The sequence below is a fragment of the Rhynchophorus ferrugineus genome, unplaced genomic scaffold, assembly GCF_030347505.1.
Source record: "Rhynchophorus ferrugineus isolate W39M unplaced genomic scaffold, kcgeb_rfMv2 rfM8, whole genome shotgun sequence".
Classification (NCBI taxonomy): Eukaryota; Metazoa; Arthropoda; class Insecta; order Coleoptera; family Curculionidae; genus Rhynchophorus; species Rhynchophorus ferrugineus.
Window position 1 is genome coordinate 29,645,354 of NW_027472587.1, and position 19,951 is coordinate 29,665,304.

The window sequence follows — 19,951 nt, forward strand, 5'->3', positions numbered from 1 at the left end:
AAATGGTGTCATTTCTCTTTTTTTGTTTCTTTCACAGCCGCCTTTGTCACCATGTATTGATATCAATATCAGTTGAAGATTAATAACGTTACTGTAAAATTAATTATACAAGTGAATTATATATATATATATATATATATATATATATATATATATATATATATTTAAAAGAAACCAGTTTTACCTCATAAGTTTTAAGAACAAAGGTATGGGAGCATTTATGGTTAAAAATGAAATACAAGCATATGACCATAATTTTTTATTCTAAGAGATATACGGATAAATAGTAGTTATAATAAGTATAGTACCAATATAATTAGCATGTAGTTACTGATATGCCAAGCTAATGGGCTACATTAAAATATGTAAAAAACTGCTTAAAAACTAATTAAATAAGATTAAGGTTAATTTTTGGTTGATACCGTTGATCACTGTTATCAGGAGATTATTTAGTATGGCTGCATAACATTAAATATCGTAAAATATCGATAACAATTTACCGAAACGTCTAACATTTAACATTCATACGATATATTTACTTTTGGAATACGTCAAGTTTGACAACTCACTTACGTCAAAAATTGACATTTAAATGCCACCATTTTAATTTATTTTAAATTAAATTGTAATTTTTTCAATTTTTATTTTTGCTCCTTGGACACAACCTCGGCTTTCAGTTTTTCCGCCAGGGTTTTTCTCAGCTGCAACTGACCGGGGTCCTGGACCGGCTTCTCTCCGGTCAAGAGTGCCTCGGCCGCGCGAGCCGATTTGGGCCTCTCCTTGGTTTTCTTCGCTGTTTCGGTTGTTAATTGTTTTTGACGAGCTTCCTTCTTCAAGGCCACCAACTTATCCCGCTGAGATCTTAGGTAGTCTTGACGTTTCTTCAGTTCAAGCGCGTCTATCTGTGTTGTAAAAGTAGTGGCTAATTTTGGAGGATCATAGTAGGCGTTCGGTAAACTTCGGTAGTTTCTGCCTGATTTTGTGACGTCATTTACAAGCAATCGAGAGGTAGAATCCAACGAACTACAGCGGCAAAAGTTATGAATTTTATTGTTTAAAATTTATTTGTCATTATAGAGTTCATTTTTTGATTATAAGCAATAGGCAGTAATTGATAAATCATGGATTTGTGAATATTTGCAAATAAGTTTTTACCAGGTGTATCGGAAAGTCATTAACGGTTTTTTAACAGAGATTGCTGGGCTTAGGTATGCAATATTCTACTGACATCAAGCTTCAAAGCTATATCTGTTATATTTTGCGGCAATAACACTGTCATAGATTTATACTTCTTTGAAAATGTCAAGTTTCGTGCCTGAAAACGTTCATTTGCGGCACGTATTACTTTTGTTATTTAATTACAAGAAAAAAGCCGATGAAAGTCATCGTTTGCTGGTAGAAACTTACGGTGAACATGCTCTAACCTTTAACACATGTGAGGCGTGGTTTCGGTAATTCAATAGTGATTTCGATGTGCAAGATAAAGAACGTTATTATGCAAGAGTTATGGATGAAGACCCAAACGGAAGATGGGAGCCACATCAACTGAATGACACATATGATGATGGAAAGTCGAAAAATCCGTGAAATGCTGTTTCGGTAGTCATTTTTGCATCGAATAAGGACGGGTGATGGAAAGTGGATTTATTTTGAAAAGCCGAAACGCAAAAAATCATGGTTACCATCTGACGAATTTGGCCGATCGACTTCAAGACCAAATAGTTTTGGTCTGAAAACAATGCTCTATGTTTGGTGAGACCAGAGTGGCCTGGTATATTACGAACTGTTTAAACCTAGTGAAACAGTTAATAGTGATTGCTTTCGACAACAAATGATCAATTTGAACTATTCATTGATCGAAAAACGTCCAGATTGGGCCCTAAGATATGGTAAAGTGATTTTACCGCACCATCTCATAAAGCAAAACCGGTCAAGGAAGCATTGAAAGCACTTGGTTGGGACATATTATCGCACCCGCTGTATTCTCCAGACCTTGCGCAGCACTTCGCCAAATTTCCAAGAGGCTAGAAAATGGCTCGATGAATACTGTTGCTCAGTTTTTTTGAGAAGGCTATCATAAATTGCTTGAAAGATGGACAAGATGTAAAGAATCAAATGGCTAATATTTAAAAAATACATTTTTCCATTTTCTTGAAAATTATGTAGTTATTTCCGGAAAAAAGGCGGTAATGACTTTCCGGCACCCATGGCATAACACTTTTTTTTCATACCTCGGTCGAAAGTACGTACTTTCGTCCCAAATCACAGGGAAGAAAGTTAAACATTTACTCCCTATGAGAAGTACATCCGCGCCCTCTATAACGGCGGGAAGAAAGAATTTCTTATGCGTATTTATTCTCGTAACTAGGGACTATTTATTCTGTCGCTACAACAAATTGTTTACCGCTGTCATTAACGTTGCTACCTCTAACCTTAAAAATAATCATCAATGTTTTTTGTCGCCACTCGATTCAATAATCGAGAAAAAATGAACAATACGTTATCATCTAATGAATTCACGGACGAGGAAGATGTTATACGAAATTTTGATGCAGAAGTGCGATTGATAATAAATACAGATACGTTTCCGAAGAAGTCTATTGATGTCAGGGACAGGCATCAAAAAAGCAGGGCCAAAAATTCAACTTACGGACCTTGTGATGTAATATACTATTAATCGACTGAATTCCACACTATTGTAAATGAATTATATTTATCTTACATACTGTTTTATTTTCTCTTTTCATATTACATTTTTTATATTATTGGAGATGAAAAATGTACCAATAAATTTTAATTTAAGTCTCAAAGGAAATATTAGATTCAAAGGAAATATTAGATTAATTTGTGAATTCAAGAATTTATTCTATTTATATTATATTCTTCAAACATACGTATAATTTGAAAGAACCGACAACGCTTCAAATTCAAATCCTTGTGCACATACTGTGATCCTCCAGAATTAAACTCTTGTTGGGAAAATATCAAGTTAAAAAAATAATGTAAGTAAATAGACTACAGGGAAGTCAACAAGATATAGTGTACTAGCGACCCGCCCCGGCTTCGCACGGGTGCAATGCTGATACTAAATTAAATACACTACAGAAAAAATATGAACGTTGTATATAAAAACATAGCGGCCCGCTCCGACTTTGCACGGGCATAAAATATATATGCCTATGTCACTCAATGAAAACATGATTAAAATCGATCCAGTATTTTTGGTTCATTCATTACTGCCCTTGGCCTGCACGCATTAAATTTGGAGTAAAACAATTCCTCTTCCCCTATACTTACTATGAAGATTTCCTGCTATCTTTGGAATATCTAAATTCATACAATTTTTATTACATTACACATTTTTAAACGCAAATTTTAAATTTGTAATATCTCCGAAAATATTTGTTTAATTTACATGCTGTAAGGAACCATATTGATCTATATTAATTGCACACTGTATTTAAGGTACTTAATTCGATAAGGATTAATGCCGTATTGCTTAAAATAGCTTCGTAAATAAGCCATTTTCTCACGTAAAAACTAAACAATAAAAATGGTTAATGTGGGTTATCCCTAAAAGATAAACATATACCATCGCGGACTTTTTTGTAGACCTTTTTATGGTGTACAATACTGTAGTACATTAATTTGATCTAACTCATAGGGTTAGGCAGCGTTTTTGCTAATTGCTAAATAAGCCTAAAAAAATAGGTTAATTTACGACATCACGTTAGAAACCTCTAAAATTAGCAATGTTGCCTTAGTATATTATGCATGTATTATACATATAAACCTTCCTCTTGAATCACTCTATCTATTGAAAAACCGCATCAAAATCCGTTGCGTAGTTTTAAAGATTTAAGCGCACATAGGGATATAGGGACAGAAAAGGCGACTTTGTTTTATACTATGTAGTGATGATTAGTTTGTTTTGCGCATGCACATTATGATAATGTACATTTGGTTATATTTTACTCAGGACGTGTGTCTCATGAAAATTTGAAAATAATAAAAATAACAAAATATTAGGTGATTATTATTGGTGATAGAGGAAATAAAAAAATATAGTGAAGCTGAAATGACAAATTCAGTGTATGAATATATATTAATCCCAGTAAGTTTCTGTTAGTATACTACATGTTTCTGGAACAAAATTAATTCCAACTAAAATTAAACATAAGCATTATAATTTTTATATAATTAGTAGATACGTAATATACGTTCACATTATAAAATGTAAATAGTTATCCAACTGTTTTATCTGGTATTTAAATAAAATGTTAAATTTGTGTCATTTATGTAATGTCAATATTTATATACAAGCCTCCGATAAGGTTTGGCATGAAGGCTTTATTCATAAACTACAGAAAATGTTACCAAAACAACACACCGAACTATTAAAATCGTTCATTACAACCAGAATATTTAGAGTCAAACAAGATGAAGCTTATTCTACGATAAAAGAAGCTATAGCAGGTGTACCACAAGGAAGTGTAATGGGGCCAATGCTTTATCTACTCTACACTTATGATACAAACAAATGGAGAATATTACGATGGCTACATTTGCTCATGATACTGCGATTATAGCTGTCGGGGACAATAGTGAAGAAGCAGTAATAGTGAACAGGCAAGTGACAGTAATAGACACAAGCTTGGAAAATAAAAATTAATGAAAGTAAACCTGTGCATGTGCAGCAACATTAAATAATGCTATCATTCCATATAGCAACAACGCTAAATATCTCGGAATGAATCTTGATGCAAAACTTCGCTGGAAGGAACATATAAAGAAGAAAAGAAAATAACTGGAATTGAAATATAAGAAAATGTCCTGGCTAATTGGAAGAAAATCACAATTATCAGTACATAATAAACTGCTTTTATATAAGCAAATACTGAAACCCATATGGACACACAGAGTTCAATTATGGGGATGTTCTGCAAAGAGTAACATAAACAAAATACAAATTTTTCAGAACAATGTCCTGTAAGGTATTGTGGGCGCACCCAAATACTGTAGGACTGATTACCTACATCGGGACCTTCAGATACCCACAGTCATTCAAGAAATCAAGAGAATTGAAGGGGACATGAGGAAAGACTCAATTCTCATGAGAATATTAAAGTACTGCAGCTTTTGGATACCACCAGAACAAGACACAGACTCAAAAGGATCAAACCATCTGATCTTGTGTAGTGTTGTGTAGTAAGGTGCATATAATAAAAAAATACAGCAGTGACATGTATAAACATTATTTCACCAGAGACTGAGATAGGGCCGATGGGTCCTCCTAGTTATATACCTAGATTTAAGTCATCTTAACGACAAATTGTAGGTTAGTCCGAAACGACTAGTAACAATGTAATAATTAAACATTAAAAAATATTTATATAATGGTTCCTACTGGTTATTAAAACATATGATGTTTTATACATTTGATAAGAGTATCTAAGGATTTGGAGCATCAAAAGTACATAAATGTAACTGGAACATAAAAGTACATAAATGTTTCTATGAAAAATAAAGTTACATGAGAAAAAAAACATATAAACAAAGAACATTTAGAGCATATTGGTTGTGTAAAAACACCAAATACAAAAGAAGTACATTAATATTAAATGAATATACTTTAACATAATGTATCATATTTGACAACTTGTTTTGTTTGTTTTTTTTCGTTTTTATTCATGTTTTCAATAACTAAGTTAAAAATGTTTATTTATATTACATACATAATAAATATCTTACATATTGATACAAGTTTGATTTTATCAAACAAGTTTGATCCTGGTTATTGTTACAAGTTTGATCCACATTGTGTTGAATTATTTTCAAAAAGTAACAATACTGTTAAATTTATTTCTCAAAGAAATACAAGCCTGTAAATAACGAAAATGTTATGCATAACCAAACTAAATTGAAATATTATTCATTTTATTTAAGTCACCTTGAAATTAGGGAATTCATAAAAGAAAGACGAAAAACTGGAAAAGTATGGCATAGAACCAGAAATGCTGTACATAAAACAATATTTAATGAATTAATAATCAGACAAATCAAAATATGTAGATTAGATAGAAAAGCAACATGTTGATTTAAAAGACGTAACAGTATAAAAGGCATATTAAAGAAAGAACGAAAGAAGTAACGCGTATTAAAAATGATCAGAATGAATGGGTTCGACGTAACGATGAAAAGGCTGAATTATTCGAAGAACATTTAGCTAACGTATTTCAACCAAATGATATAGAATATGCGATGGATATAAATCCTGTTTATCAGTCAGATGTAGCATTAAATCTCTAAAAAGGCTTCTGGCATTGATGATATTTCTCCTGGGTTATTAAAAGAGCTGCCACGAAAAGCAGTAATCATATTGACAAAACGATTCAATGCCTGTTTGAGACCGAACGATGTTAAATGTCCCAAAACATTCCTCTTAAGGTTGCTCGAATAATTATGCTTAAAAAACCTGACAAGCCGGCAGAAGAAGTTGGATCTTACTATTTCGCTGCTACCTGCGATATCAAAATTCTAATATTTAAATAGTAGATTTGGAGTTTCGATTTCGAAATCACCACTTGACCATCGACCAAGTGCACCGAGTAACAGTGGTTGTTGAAAAGGCATTCGAAGGAAATAAATATTGCCTTGCAATATTCTTCGGCGACTCAAGCTTTTGACTGGGTATGGCATTTGGGATTGATATACAAAATGAGCAAATTGCCACAGCGGAATTATTGTCGACTGCTGAAATCATATCTTTTCGAAAGAAAACTTCGAGTCGAATGAAGGAGCATTCTCAACCGTTAAACCTATTTCAGCTGTTGATTTTGCGTTGCGGCGAAATGACAAATACCTAATTATATCACTTGACGGGTGCCCGATTCCTCAGAATCATCCAAATATCTCGGAATATATCTCGATAGTAGGTTAAAGTGGAAACATCATGTTAGACAAAATGCAAAGCAGATTAGATTCAAAGTCTAGCAACTGTACTGGTTAGTCGGAAGATACTCTCAACTTGGCCTAAAATGAAAGAGTTTGGTTTATCAGTCAATCATAAAACCAATTTAGACCTGTGGGGTGCAAAGATGGGGTTGAACTAAGAGATCAAATCAACTAGTAATCCAACGTACCCGAAACAAAGATCTACGATTAATTACCAATGCTTATCGCTACCTAACCAACAAAGAGGTGCGTGATGATCTCGGAATCAAATAGATATAAGTGATCTAAGATTTCGCATTAAAACATGAAATAAGATTGTTAAATCACAGCAATATGGAAGATATACAGCTACTAGACAATACGCAGGAAATCAGAAGATTGAAGCGAACCAAACCACACGAGCTTATTTGGTTTCATTGAAGATTGTACTGCGCATATCTAATGTAAGATGTAATTAATAAAAAAAGAGCGCTTGCGCTCAACTGCCGATCTTATATTACGTATTGTTCATTTCCCTGTAGTCTATCCCACGGATCTCTCAGGCGTATACGCATTTATTTCGTATTGCTATGTGAAGAAAGCTCATAATTTAGGTTACCTCTTGTGTTTGGCGGACGTTGATGATGGTTTCTTTTTTGGAGTCGTCAACAATTGCTACTTCTTCCTTTTCTTCCCGTGAAGTCACAGTTTCTTTGCCGGCATCTTTATCTTCATTTTTAGTTGAAATCACTGAAATATTCTTATATCACTAACATTAACATTAGAAGAGTATAACTAAAAATGATTAAAAGAAATTCGCTCATTTTCATGGATGAGACTTATGTCTACCACTAGAACCACTACTGAATCTTCGGCTAGTGGACAGTTAAAGAAAGTAAAATAATAAACACCTCTTATTGTTGGAGCATTTTGGACCATTTGAAGGCAAACATTTGCGAAAAAACTTCAGGTTCAATCACCAACGTAAACTTATGCAGTATTAAACAAAAGCTAGTTCGGAGTAATAATTTCTTTTGAAATACTTTCCCTGTTTCTACGTGGACGAATGAAATATTTGGGTTTTTACTACACAGAACTAATTAATAAAATATATATAATTAAATAAAATTGAATCAACATAATAGAGTAAAAATGTGCTAAATTCAACGTAACTTTTCTCAAAGAAAAGATAAGTAAGTTTGACTTTCATAGAAAGTTTATTTGGTCTTACATGTTTTTTTTTCCGTTAAGTTTGAAAAATGATATCGGCTAAATGGTGACCGCGATTCGCTATGCAACTTTCGGCTCTTTTTAAGGTATTTTTCATCACATCCTGCAACATCTGAGGCTGAATTTCTGCAATTTCGTGACGAATATTCTTTAAGATGATGCATCGTTTGATGCTTATTCACATAAAATTTTGATTTTAGAAAACCCCACAAGGAAAAGTCCATGCTAAATCGCCACGTCGCGAAATTAGTCTTCGTGGAAAAACATCATTCAATAATTGAATTGTTGAACGAGCTGAGTGTGCTGTGGCCCCATCTTGCTGAAATCACATCTCTTCTAGTCCCTGCTCTTCTATTTCAGGCACAAGAAAATTTCGAATCATGTCTTGGTACCGTTCAGCAATAACAGTAACAGCAACACCTTGGTCATGTTCAAAAAAATAGGGCCAATGATGTTTTCAGTATGAATACCACACCATACAGTTGTTTTTAGTGGATGCAATGATGTTTCATGAATTAATTGTCCCGCTGTCCCCAGCTTTATTTAATTTATTTCAGCGTTTACAGAAGTAGCTCGATCATGCGGTCAAGTGGTTCAAATTCTGGAGGTTGCAAATCAACTCTCTGAAAACCCAGGCCATTATTTTCCATAAGAAGCATTACGCACTGGTCATCTCGCAACTTAAGATCGACACTGCAACAATTCCATGGCTGGATAACGTCACGTACCTAGGTCTGCACTTCAACCGGCGGTTCGATTGGCATTCCAATTCGATTTGCATGCCAAATCTAGAAAGGTTCGAGGATAGCAAACCTTCTATCTTCTCTGATCTGCCCTTCTAACAGACTTCCCTTCTCCATCAAATGCTTATTTTATAAGATGTTAATTCGGTTCGTACTCTTTTACGGATCTAATGTCTACTTCAAGTTTGTTACATCCAACCATATGAAACGGCTTCAAGTTTTCCAATATATGCTCCTCAGGAGAATCTTAGGCTCCGTGGTTTGTCAGAAATAATCAAATTCATAGGGAAACTGGCACTCCAGAAATCAAGCACTTCATATCTCAATCATTCTACGAACAGTAACTCAGCTCAAGTACTTCTGAAAACACGCTTGTTCGCGAGCTGGTCAATATGCTGGGACTTTGCTCCCTCTTTCCAGGCTGAAACGACCCTATCCGTCGCTGCAGTCATAACTTTTACCCCCATTCGACAGTATCTAGTCGTATATTAACCCAAGTTCGCGAATCAATAGTTTGTTTCACTATCTTTTATTTCGCCGGGTCCTCGTGCCCAATGACGGTTGCCCGATCGGCGGGTGCCATATCCCCAAATTTAATGCGGTAGCAGTAGCGACCCACAGGGTCAACTGTGAGACGGTTTCGGTTTAGTGTATTGGTAAGACCAGAGGCAGTCCCACATAACCCGGTCCAACTTGTCACTCCAGGGCAAGTCTCCGCGACCAGGTATGCGTCATGCATTTCACCGGCTGGTTTTAAGCCAAAAAAAAATTCATTGAAGATTCTGTTTTCCCCAAAACTGATTGTTCTCTTTATTGACGTGGCCACTGAGAAGAAAATGGGCTTCATCGCTTATGTACTCAACCCATTGATAAGGATCTCTCGGTAGCAATTTTTGGACTAATTGAATTTTGTACGGGAACATTTTCAAATCAGTTTTCAAAATTCGCCTTAAACTGCGTGCAGAAATGTGTAACTGAGAACCACGTCTCCGAATTGATGTTTCTGAAGACTCTGCAACACTATCGCGCACCAGAGCCACATTTTCAGCGTTACGAGACGTCTGTTGTCTTCCAGAACGAGGCCTGTCTGCTGTCGTACCGTACTGTCGAAAATTCGCATGTAAACTATAAATTGTGGTTTTGTGAGGCATTGGACGATTAGGATATTTTTGACGCAATTTCCGTTGTGGCAGTAATGGAACGATACGGTAAATATGCTCTGCCATAATGTTACAACTTAATATAAGTAATTCAGAACGAATGGAACAAATTTCCTTAATGGTATGCACATAATGATGCAGTTACAGTAACAGAGATATAGTCTATCCAATAAAAGGGCCAATGCTAATTATTATCCCCAATGTTTTGAATAATTTTGAAAACATTTGGCAACGTGGCACTTCATTATCAACTCAAATTGAATTTGATAGGCTCAATCGGTTACATATTGCGACACATCAGACAGTGTTTAATCTATTTCTTAATAATTGCGATAAAATGAGACGGGAAGTTCTCCTACGAGTTTAAAACGGTTTTTATATTTTTACACACTGCAATTGTCATTATATTTTACGTCATTTGTGACTTATTTTGGCTGTTTTATTGAAAGGACTATAGAAGATGTATTTTGTCAAAAAAATATCAGAAAGTGGTCCATATAACATAATTTTTTAGCTGGCAGATGTCTTCTGGTATTTTCTAAGTTGGTCACTTTTGAAGTGGTTGTGGACTTTATGATCAGAAGTTCTATCGCTTGTAAGAATTTTCGTTCCACAAATATGACCAGTTGTACTCACCATTTCCTTCACTTCGGCAATGTTAGCATCAGTTGAAGACTTTGATGATCGACACAGGAGACAAAGGTAGAAAATATTCCAGCAAATTTTACATTCTTTGTTTTGAATGTATCGTAGCACTCATATGCATGTGATATATTTTAATAAATTACAGTCACCGCAAATATTCTGCAACATTTTCAGCAACTCAACATGTTTCAGCATGTTGCAATGTTGTCGCATCAACTTAGAATTTTGGTTTGCAACGTTTGTCGTTTAATAACGTCTAATTATTATCACTGATGTTTTAAAGAAATTTACAGACATTTGGCAACACGGTCCACTAGTACCAACCCAAAATTGAATTTTATAGGTAAATTCGGTTACATATTCTGATCCGTGTTTAAAAGGAATTTTACATTTTTACAAACTGCAATATTCAACGTCATCTATGACATGTATTCGCAGTTTTAATTGACGGAAAGTTTGAATAATTTTGACAGAATATATGATTGTATAAGTAAATTTTATAAAAATAAACAGTGTTCCATTACATCAACAAGAAATACATATTTTTCTACTATTATCAAAGGTATTGTACATATAACACCTCATAATAATAAACGGAGAAATACAAATTAAAGAAATGTTAAAATAATATAAAGAATTATAACATATGTCATATTTTTGTGCCGCGGTGTATTTTAGGTTTTTAGAACCTCGTACTGTCATTTTTAATTTATGTAATTTTTTATCTCTAGATTAAGTTATAAGCACGTCATGTGAATTTTTTGTAATTTGTCATATTGGTATGTAATTTAAGATTAGTTTGCTTAATTTTGATAAATTTTCGTTGTTTTTCCAAGATATTTAGGTGAAGTGTTTTGCACTAATTGCATAACAGAGCACACGTGTTGAAACTGTGGATCAAAAATCGGCAAAGGGAATTGAAATTGTATATTTTATTAATTAAATTATAATTATAATTCAACTAGTGTATAGCAAAATTGAAAAAATTGTTTTAAGTAAATATTATTTCGATATTTGGATTTTTTTGGAAAATACACTTATTTACACCCCACTCGTTTTGCTTGTGTACTGATGCAAGTACAACAGAAGAATAGTAACTGTTGCAACGCAATTATAGTTATTTATATTTAATGAAATCGTTTAAATTTAAGTTTACGAACATTGTAATATTTTTTCTTTTGCATAGTTTAGGAGTCTAATTTAATAAACCATTTAACTGTTTTTCGTAATATTTGTGACATGGTAAAAGAATTATGACTTGAGACAACGTAAATATTGCATTGTATCGAATGTCTGGTGAAATTAAGCCAACCAAAAACAGAACACGCGTGTCCAACAAAAAGGATATACCATCAGCTCGTTGTCCAATGTTTCGGAAAACTAGGGGTTCAAGTATCGAGGCTAGATGAAGCGTGTTAGAAGTTAGATCTGGTAGGGAACTCCTTATAATCATAAACATCAAGAAGGCCCGAGATCGTGGAATTTTCGAGAATTCCTTAAGAGTCCGAAACGCACGTGTTCTATCGGCTTGAGGAGTTCCTAGCTGGAAGAGTCTTTCCCACCCCGAGATTGTGAACGAGCCGGGGTACAGAAAAGGGTTTGTCCACTACCACCAAGAACCCGAGGGAGGACCGTAGACTATAAAATATGGATATCGTCAACGAGTTGTTCAGAGCCAAACATTCATGTGCTGATGTGACCACTAGATTGGTTGCAGAAATTCACTTCGCCATGAAGAAAAAGCACAAGCTTTGCGCGGTCTTTTTAGACCCAACAAAATCGTTCGATAAAGTTTGACACGACGGCCTAATATACAAAGCCATCGAAGCAGGTTTACCCGAAGACCTGGTAATTTTACTGCGTTCCTTTTTGCAGGAGAGGTCCTTTCAAGTAAAGATCGGTAATACACTCTCCAGTTCTAAATCAGTCAAAACAGGAGTCCCCCAAGGTTCCCCATTAGCCCCAGCATTATTCAACCTCTTCCAGTGACAGACATTCCAATGAAGCATGATGTTGAAACCGCCCAATACGCGGATGACACAGCTTTCTTCACCAGTTTTCCTTCTGTAGATGCCGCTCAGAGAAAACTTCAAATTCAATTAAATGCCACGGTCCAATGGTTAAATTTCAGGAGGTTGCAATTCAGCCCCCAAAAAAACCCAGGCCATAATCTTTCACAATCAGAGAGACATCCGCGCTTCAGCTGAGAATGGAAAAAGTCTCAATCCCGTGGCGACGAAAAGCCACACATCTCGGCCTCATCTTTGACCGTAGATTCCTATGGTCAACACAAATAAATAAAGCAATCTCCAAAGACTACGGTGTCGCCACAGTGCTTAACCCTCTCATCTGCAGAAAAAGTAAATTGTCTCCGATGATTAAAGTTATGCTTTACAAGCTGCTTGTCAGACCCGTCATGTTATATGGATCTAACACTTCAGGTAATGCAAAATAAATTTCTCAGGCAAACTCTGAACGCGCCATGGTTTGTCAGAAATACCGAAATTCATCGGGAAACTGACACACTAGAAATAAGACGGTTCGTTTTCTCCTTATACAAGAAATTCCATGCAATCTCGGCTCTCTCCAACAGTTCTCACATCAGATCCCTGTCAGAGGCGCTCCCAATCAGGTAACCCCGAAGACTATCCCCCCAAAAAGCGGTTCTTTAAGCCGCCAAAGGTTCTTATACCCCAAATAAAGCGCCTTCACGGGCAATCCTCTCTTATAAATTGAGTTAGCATCAGCAAGGAAACCTTTTCAGCTGGTAAATCAGGCCAAAAAAAAAAGAAAAAGAAAAACGAGAAGCAGAATTGTTAACAGTATTGAAGAAAGCATTAATAAATGAATTGTTAATATATTTTTGATAAGAAAATGTAGTAAATGAAGAATTGGCTGAAGATTTGCAACTAAGAAGATCATCAGAATTAGACAGAATTAAGAAGAAAGAATTGATAAGAAAATGTACAAAAATTACTAAAAGAATTGACAGGAAAGAATTCAACCAGAAGCAGTAGAATGTCGAAGAACAAAAGAAGTATCGGGAATTAATCAAGAATCAAAAACAATAGAATTCCTATATGTCAGTGTTATCCAAAACCACGCATACAATTTAGTAAGTCAATCGTTCCCATCTAATTCATAATTCTTTTCACCATAACGTACTGATTAGTATCTTTAAGTGTATACAAATATAGTAGTCGTGGGGCAAAAGACCGACTACCATTGACGCAATTTCCGCTGAGTGGCAATAATGGAACGATTATTTTCAATAAATATTGTCGCTATTTCTGCTTGTTCTTGTGGCGTATATCCATAATAAATTTGGACGTCTACACAACACAATGGTTAAAGCGAAACTGTGCTAAATGTCACATAAACACGATGGCGCGCAATCAAAATGGTAGCGGAACTTCTGCCCCACCTTATATATATAATTTTTATTATTAAATTAAATAAAACAACTCTTCTTTGGGTATTAATTTACACAAAGAAGAGAAGAAAATAAATTGTATTTAATTTACAACCTTGTTTTCTCTCCACATCTCAACAGGGTTCGTTTTGTAGAAATAGCGCTCCATAGCTTTCGTAAAAAAATGGCAACTGAAATATATTAATCTTCTCGGATCAGATCATTTGCAGAATTACCATTCGAAGCATTTTACTGTCACTGCATCACAACTAAAACAGAGCTTAATAATTTAATAATTTGCTTAAACTGTCCGCTGAAATAAATAGAGACATATTTCCCCATCTCTATTTCCAAACACTTTAGGTGATTTTATTAAATTTGTCTCTTTGAACCTGTGATTATTTTATTGATGTTTAGTTAGGTTAAATATATGTGATATCTCAAGATCTCAGATTTTTCATGCGAACTAAATATATTTGTGGTACATATCACGTGAGAATTCGTTCTTTTAAGTTATACAAAATGGGATTTTTCAATAACGTTAACAATTACTTTCTTTCACCTTTTTCACACATATCATCTGAGGGAAGCAAAAGCTCCTGCAGCTTGGCCAATTTGGCTTATTACTTCAGTATTATATACCCCTCTCTTTTCCTGTATTACTGATCCGAAGTACTTGGACTTCTGCAGCTGCTTTAACTCGATATCCGTTAGTTGTTTTTTGAATTAAATCTTTGGGATTTGATTTTAAAGGTTTATGACTGCTTCCAATATGTAATCATATAATCACTCGTTATTCCCGGGGGTTACGCTCCGGTAAGATGGCAGCGGGTAATGTAATTTGTTAGATGCATAGTCGAATTTATTTGTCTATTCATTAATGAAGGAAAATCTATGTATATAACAGGTCAATTGAAAAGTCCCCGGCCTACCATAGTAAAACACATTCTTTTGGCAAAATTAGTTTTTTTTTATTCAACATAATTCCCTTCAAGGCTGATACAATGATTATACCGACCCTCCACTATTTTTGTAGTACGATTTGTCCTTTGCATCAAAATAGGCCTCAGTTTCGACTATCACCCTTCATTCGACGAAAATTTCTTTCTAGCGAGCATTCTTTTGAGATATGAGTACAGGAATATTCGTGAATGATATGATGTATACGTTCAGGTGATATCTTTATAGTGTCTGCATTTCGTTCAATTTCAATTTACGGTCATTCAAAATCATTTTGTGGATTTTTTAATGTTTTCGTCGTTAACAACCTCTTTTGGGCGTCCACTGCGTTCACCGCCTTCGGTGCTCATTTCACCACGTCTAAACTTAGCATACCAATTCTTGATGGTTAATTTCCCTGGGGCAGTGTCCGGAAACTCCGCATCAAGCCAAGTTTTTGCTTCAACTGTATTTTTTCTCTTCAAAAAGCAATGTTTTATCAACACGCGAAATTCCTTTTTATCCGTTTTTTTCACAATAACAAAAGTTGCTTCACTCAAAATGCTATAATTTACAAACTAGTGATCCGACAGCTGTCAAGTTTATACACGTCTCTTTTGAGGGTTAGGGCTAACTAAGAAACATATGGATTTAATTCTAGTAGCGCCATCTATGTGTCAGACTGGGGACTTTTCAATTGACCTGTTATGCACGTAAATATAAAAATTATTTTCACTTATATAATATTTGCTTATAAAAACATAAACTAACAAAAAAACACCAGTCACAGTCACAAAGTTATATGAACATAGAAAATATACATTTGTTTTTAATAAAAACAAAGTTTATTTAAAAAAAAATGAAAAGATTGTTGGCTGTTTCATTATTTTCTTAATGCCTTTCTGTACTTCTTTATATGGTTGTAGTAAACCCTCTAGACCATTACTAAACTCCATACTTAGTTCCAGTGAAGGATCCAGGTTCAAAACTATTGTCTAAAGTTAAAGACGTAGTTTATTTTCCAGCTAATTCGTGAGTAGTATCATCTCATCATTTGATTCATCATTTGTGTTGCTCTGCAAAATCTCAACGAGTTCCTCTTCTGTGAGTTCATTGTCATTAGCGGCTAAAACTTCTTCAACATCTGTTGAGATCTGTGAAGATTTTCAAAACCTTCTTCACGTATTTAATGAATAACTTGTAAAATGTTAGTAACTTCGGCTTCTTTGTCCGGTAATATAACTTCCGCCACTAGGTTTTTCCAGTATGTATTTACAGTTAATTGTCTTAAGTTACCCACTGAATCTTTAATAATGGTTATGCAATGAGCATATTAAAGTGTTTCCAACTTTCGGCCACAGACAACGAAAGATCTACTTCCATGCATTTTAAGATGCGACTAAAAGTACACCTTAGATATTATCGACTAAATGCTGCTATTAGACCTTGATCTAATGATTAACGAAGTGAAGTTGCGTTAGGCGGTAAAAATTGTATTTTCATATTGGGTTCGATTAAATTTGAGGTCTCCGCACGTCTGAGCGCCTTGTCAATAAGCAGAAGTACCTTAAACGGTAGTGACTTTGAGGCCAAATACTGTTTAACACTTGGCACAAAACAATTGTAAACCGGTCTGTAGATAGCGTCATCGTAACCCACGCATTAGGATTTGCGTTCCAAAACACAGGCGGACAGTCCATATTTCTATTTTTCAAGGGCCATGGATGTAATGATGCGTGAACAAGCATTGGCTTCACCATAAAATCACATAAGGCGTAACAAGAAAACAAGAGAGTTAATCGGGCCTTCGCTAGCTTATACCTGAAAAGCAAAAGCGCGGTTAAGCGAAACCGCGTGTAACGAGGGATTACTGCATTTGACTTTATTTTTTTTATAAATCTTTAAAAATATCGCTCTTTTTTAGGACAATAATATATTTTTTTATTTTTAGATATTTTCTCCGCAACCGACATCCATATGTCGTATTAGTGTTGATACCTAACAATAACATGTTGAAATGACGTAAAATATGGACAAGTAGAATCAGACAACACCAAAGAATAACAAAACAAAACAAAAACGAACGAACGAAACGAACGCGACTATTCACCAGACTTTCCATCATGTGAACCCCGTCTATTATAGAGGCAGAAACATGTAATCGTTAAGGTTTAGGATCAATTTCCTTCTTCCGGCTTCCATAATAAATAATAGTCAACCAAATTAACAAAAATTTAAACGATAAAAAATATTTTTTTCGTGACTGGACTTCACGTTAAATTAAAAAAACTTTTGCCACATACGCACTTTCAGCTGCTGCAATCGTACCTCACAGATAGACATTTTATTGCCAAACAGGATGACGAATACACTGACCTACACCCAATATATTCGGGTGTTCCGCAGAGCAGTGTTTGTGACCCATTATTATATCCCCTTGTATACAGCTGATCTACCGACCTCAAAAAACACTACTGTTGCAACATATGCTGACGATACAGCGGTTCTATCATCACACGAGGATATAATATCAGCCACAAGAAACCTCCAACTTCATCTTAACAAAGTCGAAGTGTGGTTGAAAACGTGGCGTATCAAAGCAAATGAGACAAAATCTACCCATGCGACATTCACCCTTTCTAGAAGAACATGTCCCTCAGTAAAATTGAATAATCATGAACTTCCGCAAGCAGACAACGTTAAATATCTGGGAAAGCATTTCCATCGACGTTTGATATGGAAAAATATATAGTAACTAAAATCAGCTTGGGGTTAAACTAAACTAAATGTACTGGCTGATAGGGCGTAAATCTAAATTATCATTAGTTAACAAGGTTTTTTATATTAGTCAATACACTAGGCCCATTTGGACCTATGGTATTGAACTATGGGATACTACTAGCAAATCTAACATAGATATCCTCCAGAGGTTCCAGAATAAAGTGTTGCGAGTCATCGTCGATGCCCCATATTACGTGTCCAACAAACTGATTCAGCGCGATATCCCCATAGAACCCATAACGAGTGTGATTCGGAGTGTTAGGGCGAAGTACTCTGAAAGACTATTAGTGCATCCCAATGCACTCACCAAATAGTTAAATGTGCGCGATGACAGTGAAGTGCGTAGGCTCAAATGCAACCTACCCTACGAACTGATTAATAGACACATAGAGTGAGATTTAATAATCTCTAGAATAAGCTATAATAATAGTTTTTAGAATAAGTTAGGATAGACTTTAAAATAAATTAGAATAGTATCTAGAATAAGATTTAGATTATAAGTTGTACAGTAGGTACAGTTATATTATAGAAATAAAATCATATAGTAATAATTATTGCTCAGAGGCAGATTGTTGACGTTCTAGGAGATTAATAAAAAAAGATTTAGGACAACATAAAACGATGACCAATATATTAGATGGCACTGATGAGAATTTCGATGTCATTTGTTCAATTGTCTACTAATAATAAATGTTCGTGCATCGTGGATTATTTAAGATGCGAGTTGACTTACTGATCGATTCCTTTAGTTTCTGCTCCAGTATGGGTTTTTGTTCCATCAAGTTTTCGAGCTCCGATGTTGACGCGACTGGTTCGTCCACAGAAAACTTCCTGGAACGGAGAATATCGATCAAACCGGGAGTTTCAATCGCGCTAGGTAACAATACTTGGCGGCTTCTTCCAAAACCTGTTTCTCCAGTTTCGATTCATTGGTTTCTATAGTTATTGGTACTATTCTAACCGAATGGGTAGCTTCCTCTTCTTGCTGGTCGCTTTTCGCTTTGGGCACGAATGACTGTGGGGTAATCCCGTACTTTTTCTCGATGAGCTCCAGGGCTTGCAGTTGTAGCTCCACGTTTTTCTGCGTCATCATCCTGATGAACATGTCGAAATCGTTGGCCGCCCATATTTGTTCAAATAATGTCTGCAAAATAAATATTGTCTAAATTTTGATATCAAATAACATATACTAAGTATTAATAATATCTTATAATCACATTATTTGTGATATTTGTTTGTTTAACATTTGCACAGCGCCCAAACAATACGCACGTTATCAAATGATAAGTGATGTTTTTTTCCTTCGCTACAAGCTTCGTGGAATTGCTGCGATGATATCCCTATATCCTCCATAAAATTGCCTAGCATGAAGTCAACCTGAAATTATTACGAATATTTAATTACTTCATGATATTACATTATAAATAAATTCATAAAATAAACAAGTAGGCCACGTTTAAGTTAGTTCTTTGACACTTATTAAACAAAAAAAAAACAAGTTCTAACGTCAATGTCATTGATATAAAAAGTGTATGATTAACGTTCACAATAATGCTGATAATCGGGCATCATTATCTTATTTATAATACCAGGTTCTTGAATTCCTCGAACACGGCATTGTAATCATCATGATGTATGACGCTCGGCTCAAAAACTGAAAGACAAAATCACCCAATCAAGAATGCCATGGTAACATATTTATGTTTATTTCGCATACTTAGTGACTTTTCTTCAATGAAACTTTGCAGTGGTGCATTCCATATAGGCCCATTTAGAAAACAAACCAGTGAATCGAAAACCCAGTCATTATCATCTTCTGCTGCCATTGTACAAGAAATAATTTAAAATTTCTAAGGCTGACAAACGCGTTTGCTATGTATCTGTTAAACTCAATCGTGTATTTGTGTGTATTTCAATAAATTGGTTGCTATGGCAAACATTTTTCTATTAATTAGATTCTATGTCTTTTTACATAAAGATACTAACGGTGTATTTGAATAATATAAAAAATTGATTTCGGTAATTAAATTAGTGTTTGAGTAATGAGGTAAAAAATTAAAAATACTGTTCATTGTTAATTCTTGTTAAGACTTAATAGCGTGTTTAAG

At 34.8% G+C, this 19,951-nt stretch overlaps 1 protein-coding gene across 2 annotated transcripts; it reads right to left on the reverse strand.

The window, feature by feature from the left end:
- Positions 1-501: 501 nt before the first annotated feature.
- On the reverse strand, positions 502-19,759 carry LOC143200695 (cilia- and flagella-associated protein 36). Of its 2 annotated transcripts, none has more exons than XM_076411295.1 (7): positions 19,561-19,755; positions 19,433-19,497; positions 19,116-19,220; positions 18,731-18,987; positions 18,577-18,674; positions 7,553-7,683; positions 502-902 (listed from the first exon to the last, which is right to left on the reverse strand). In XM_076411295.1, exons 1-7 carry the CDS (start codon positions 19,667-19,669, stop codon positions 642-644), a joined length of 1,026 nt encoding a protein of 341 aa, XP_076267410.1. In that variant the 5' UTR covers positions 19,670-19,755; the 3' UTR covers positions 502-641. The 2 variants fall into 2 exon arrangements, with proteins under 2 accessions (XP_076267410.1, XP_076267411.1); XM_076411296.1 differs by having other exon boundaries at positions 891-1,023; positions 19,561-19,759.
- Positions 19,760-19,951: the final 192 nt, after the last annotated feature.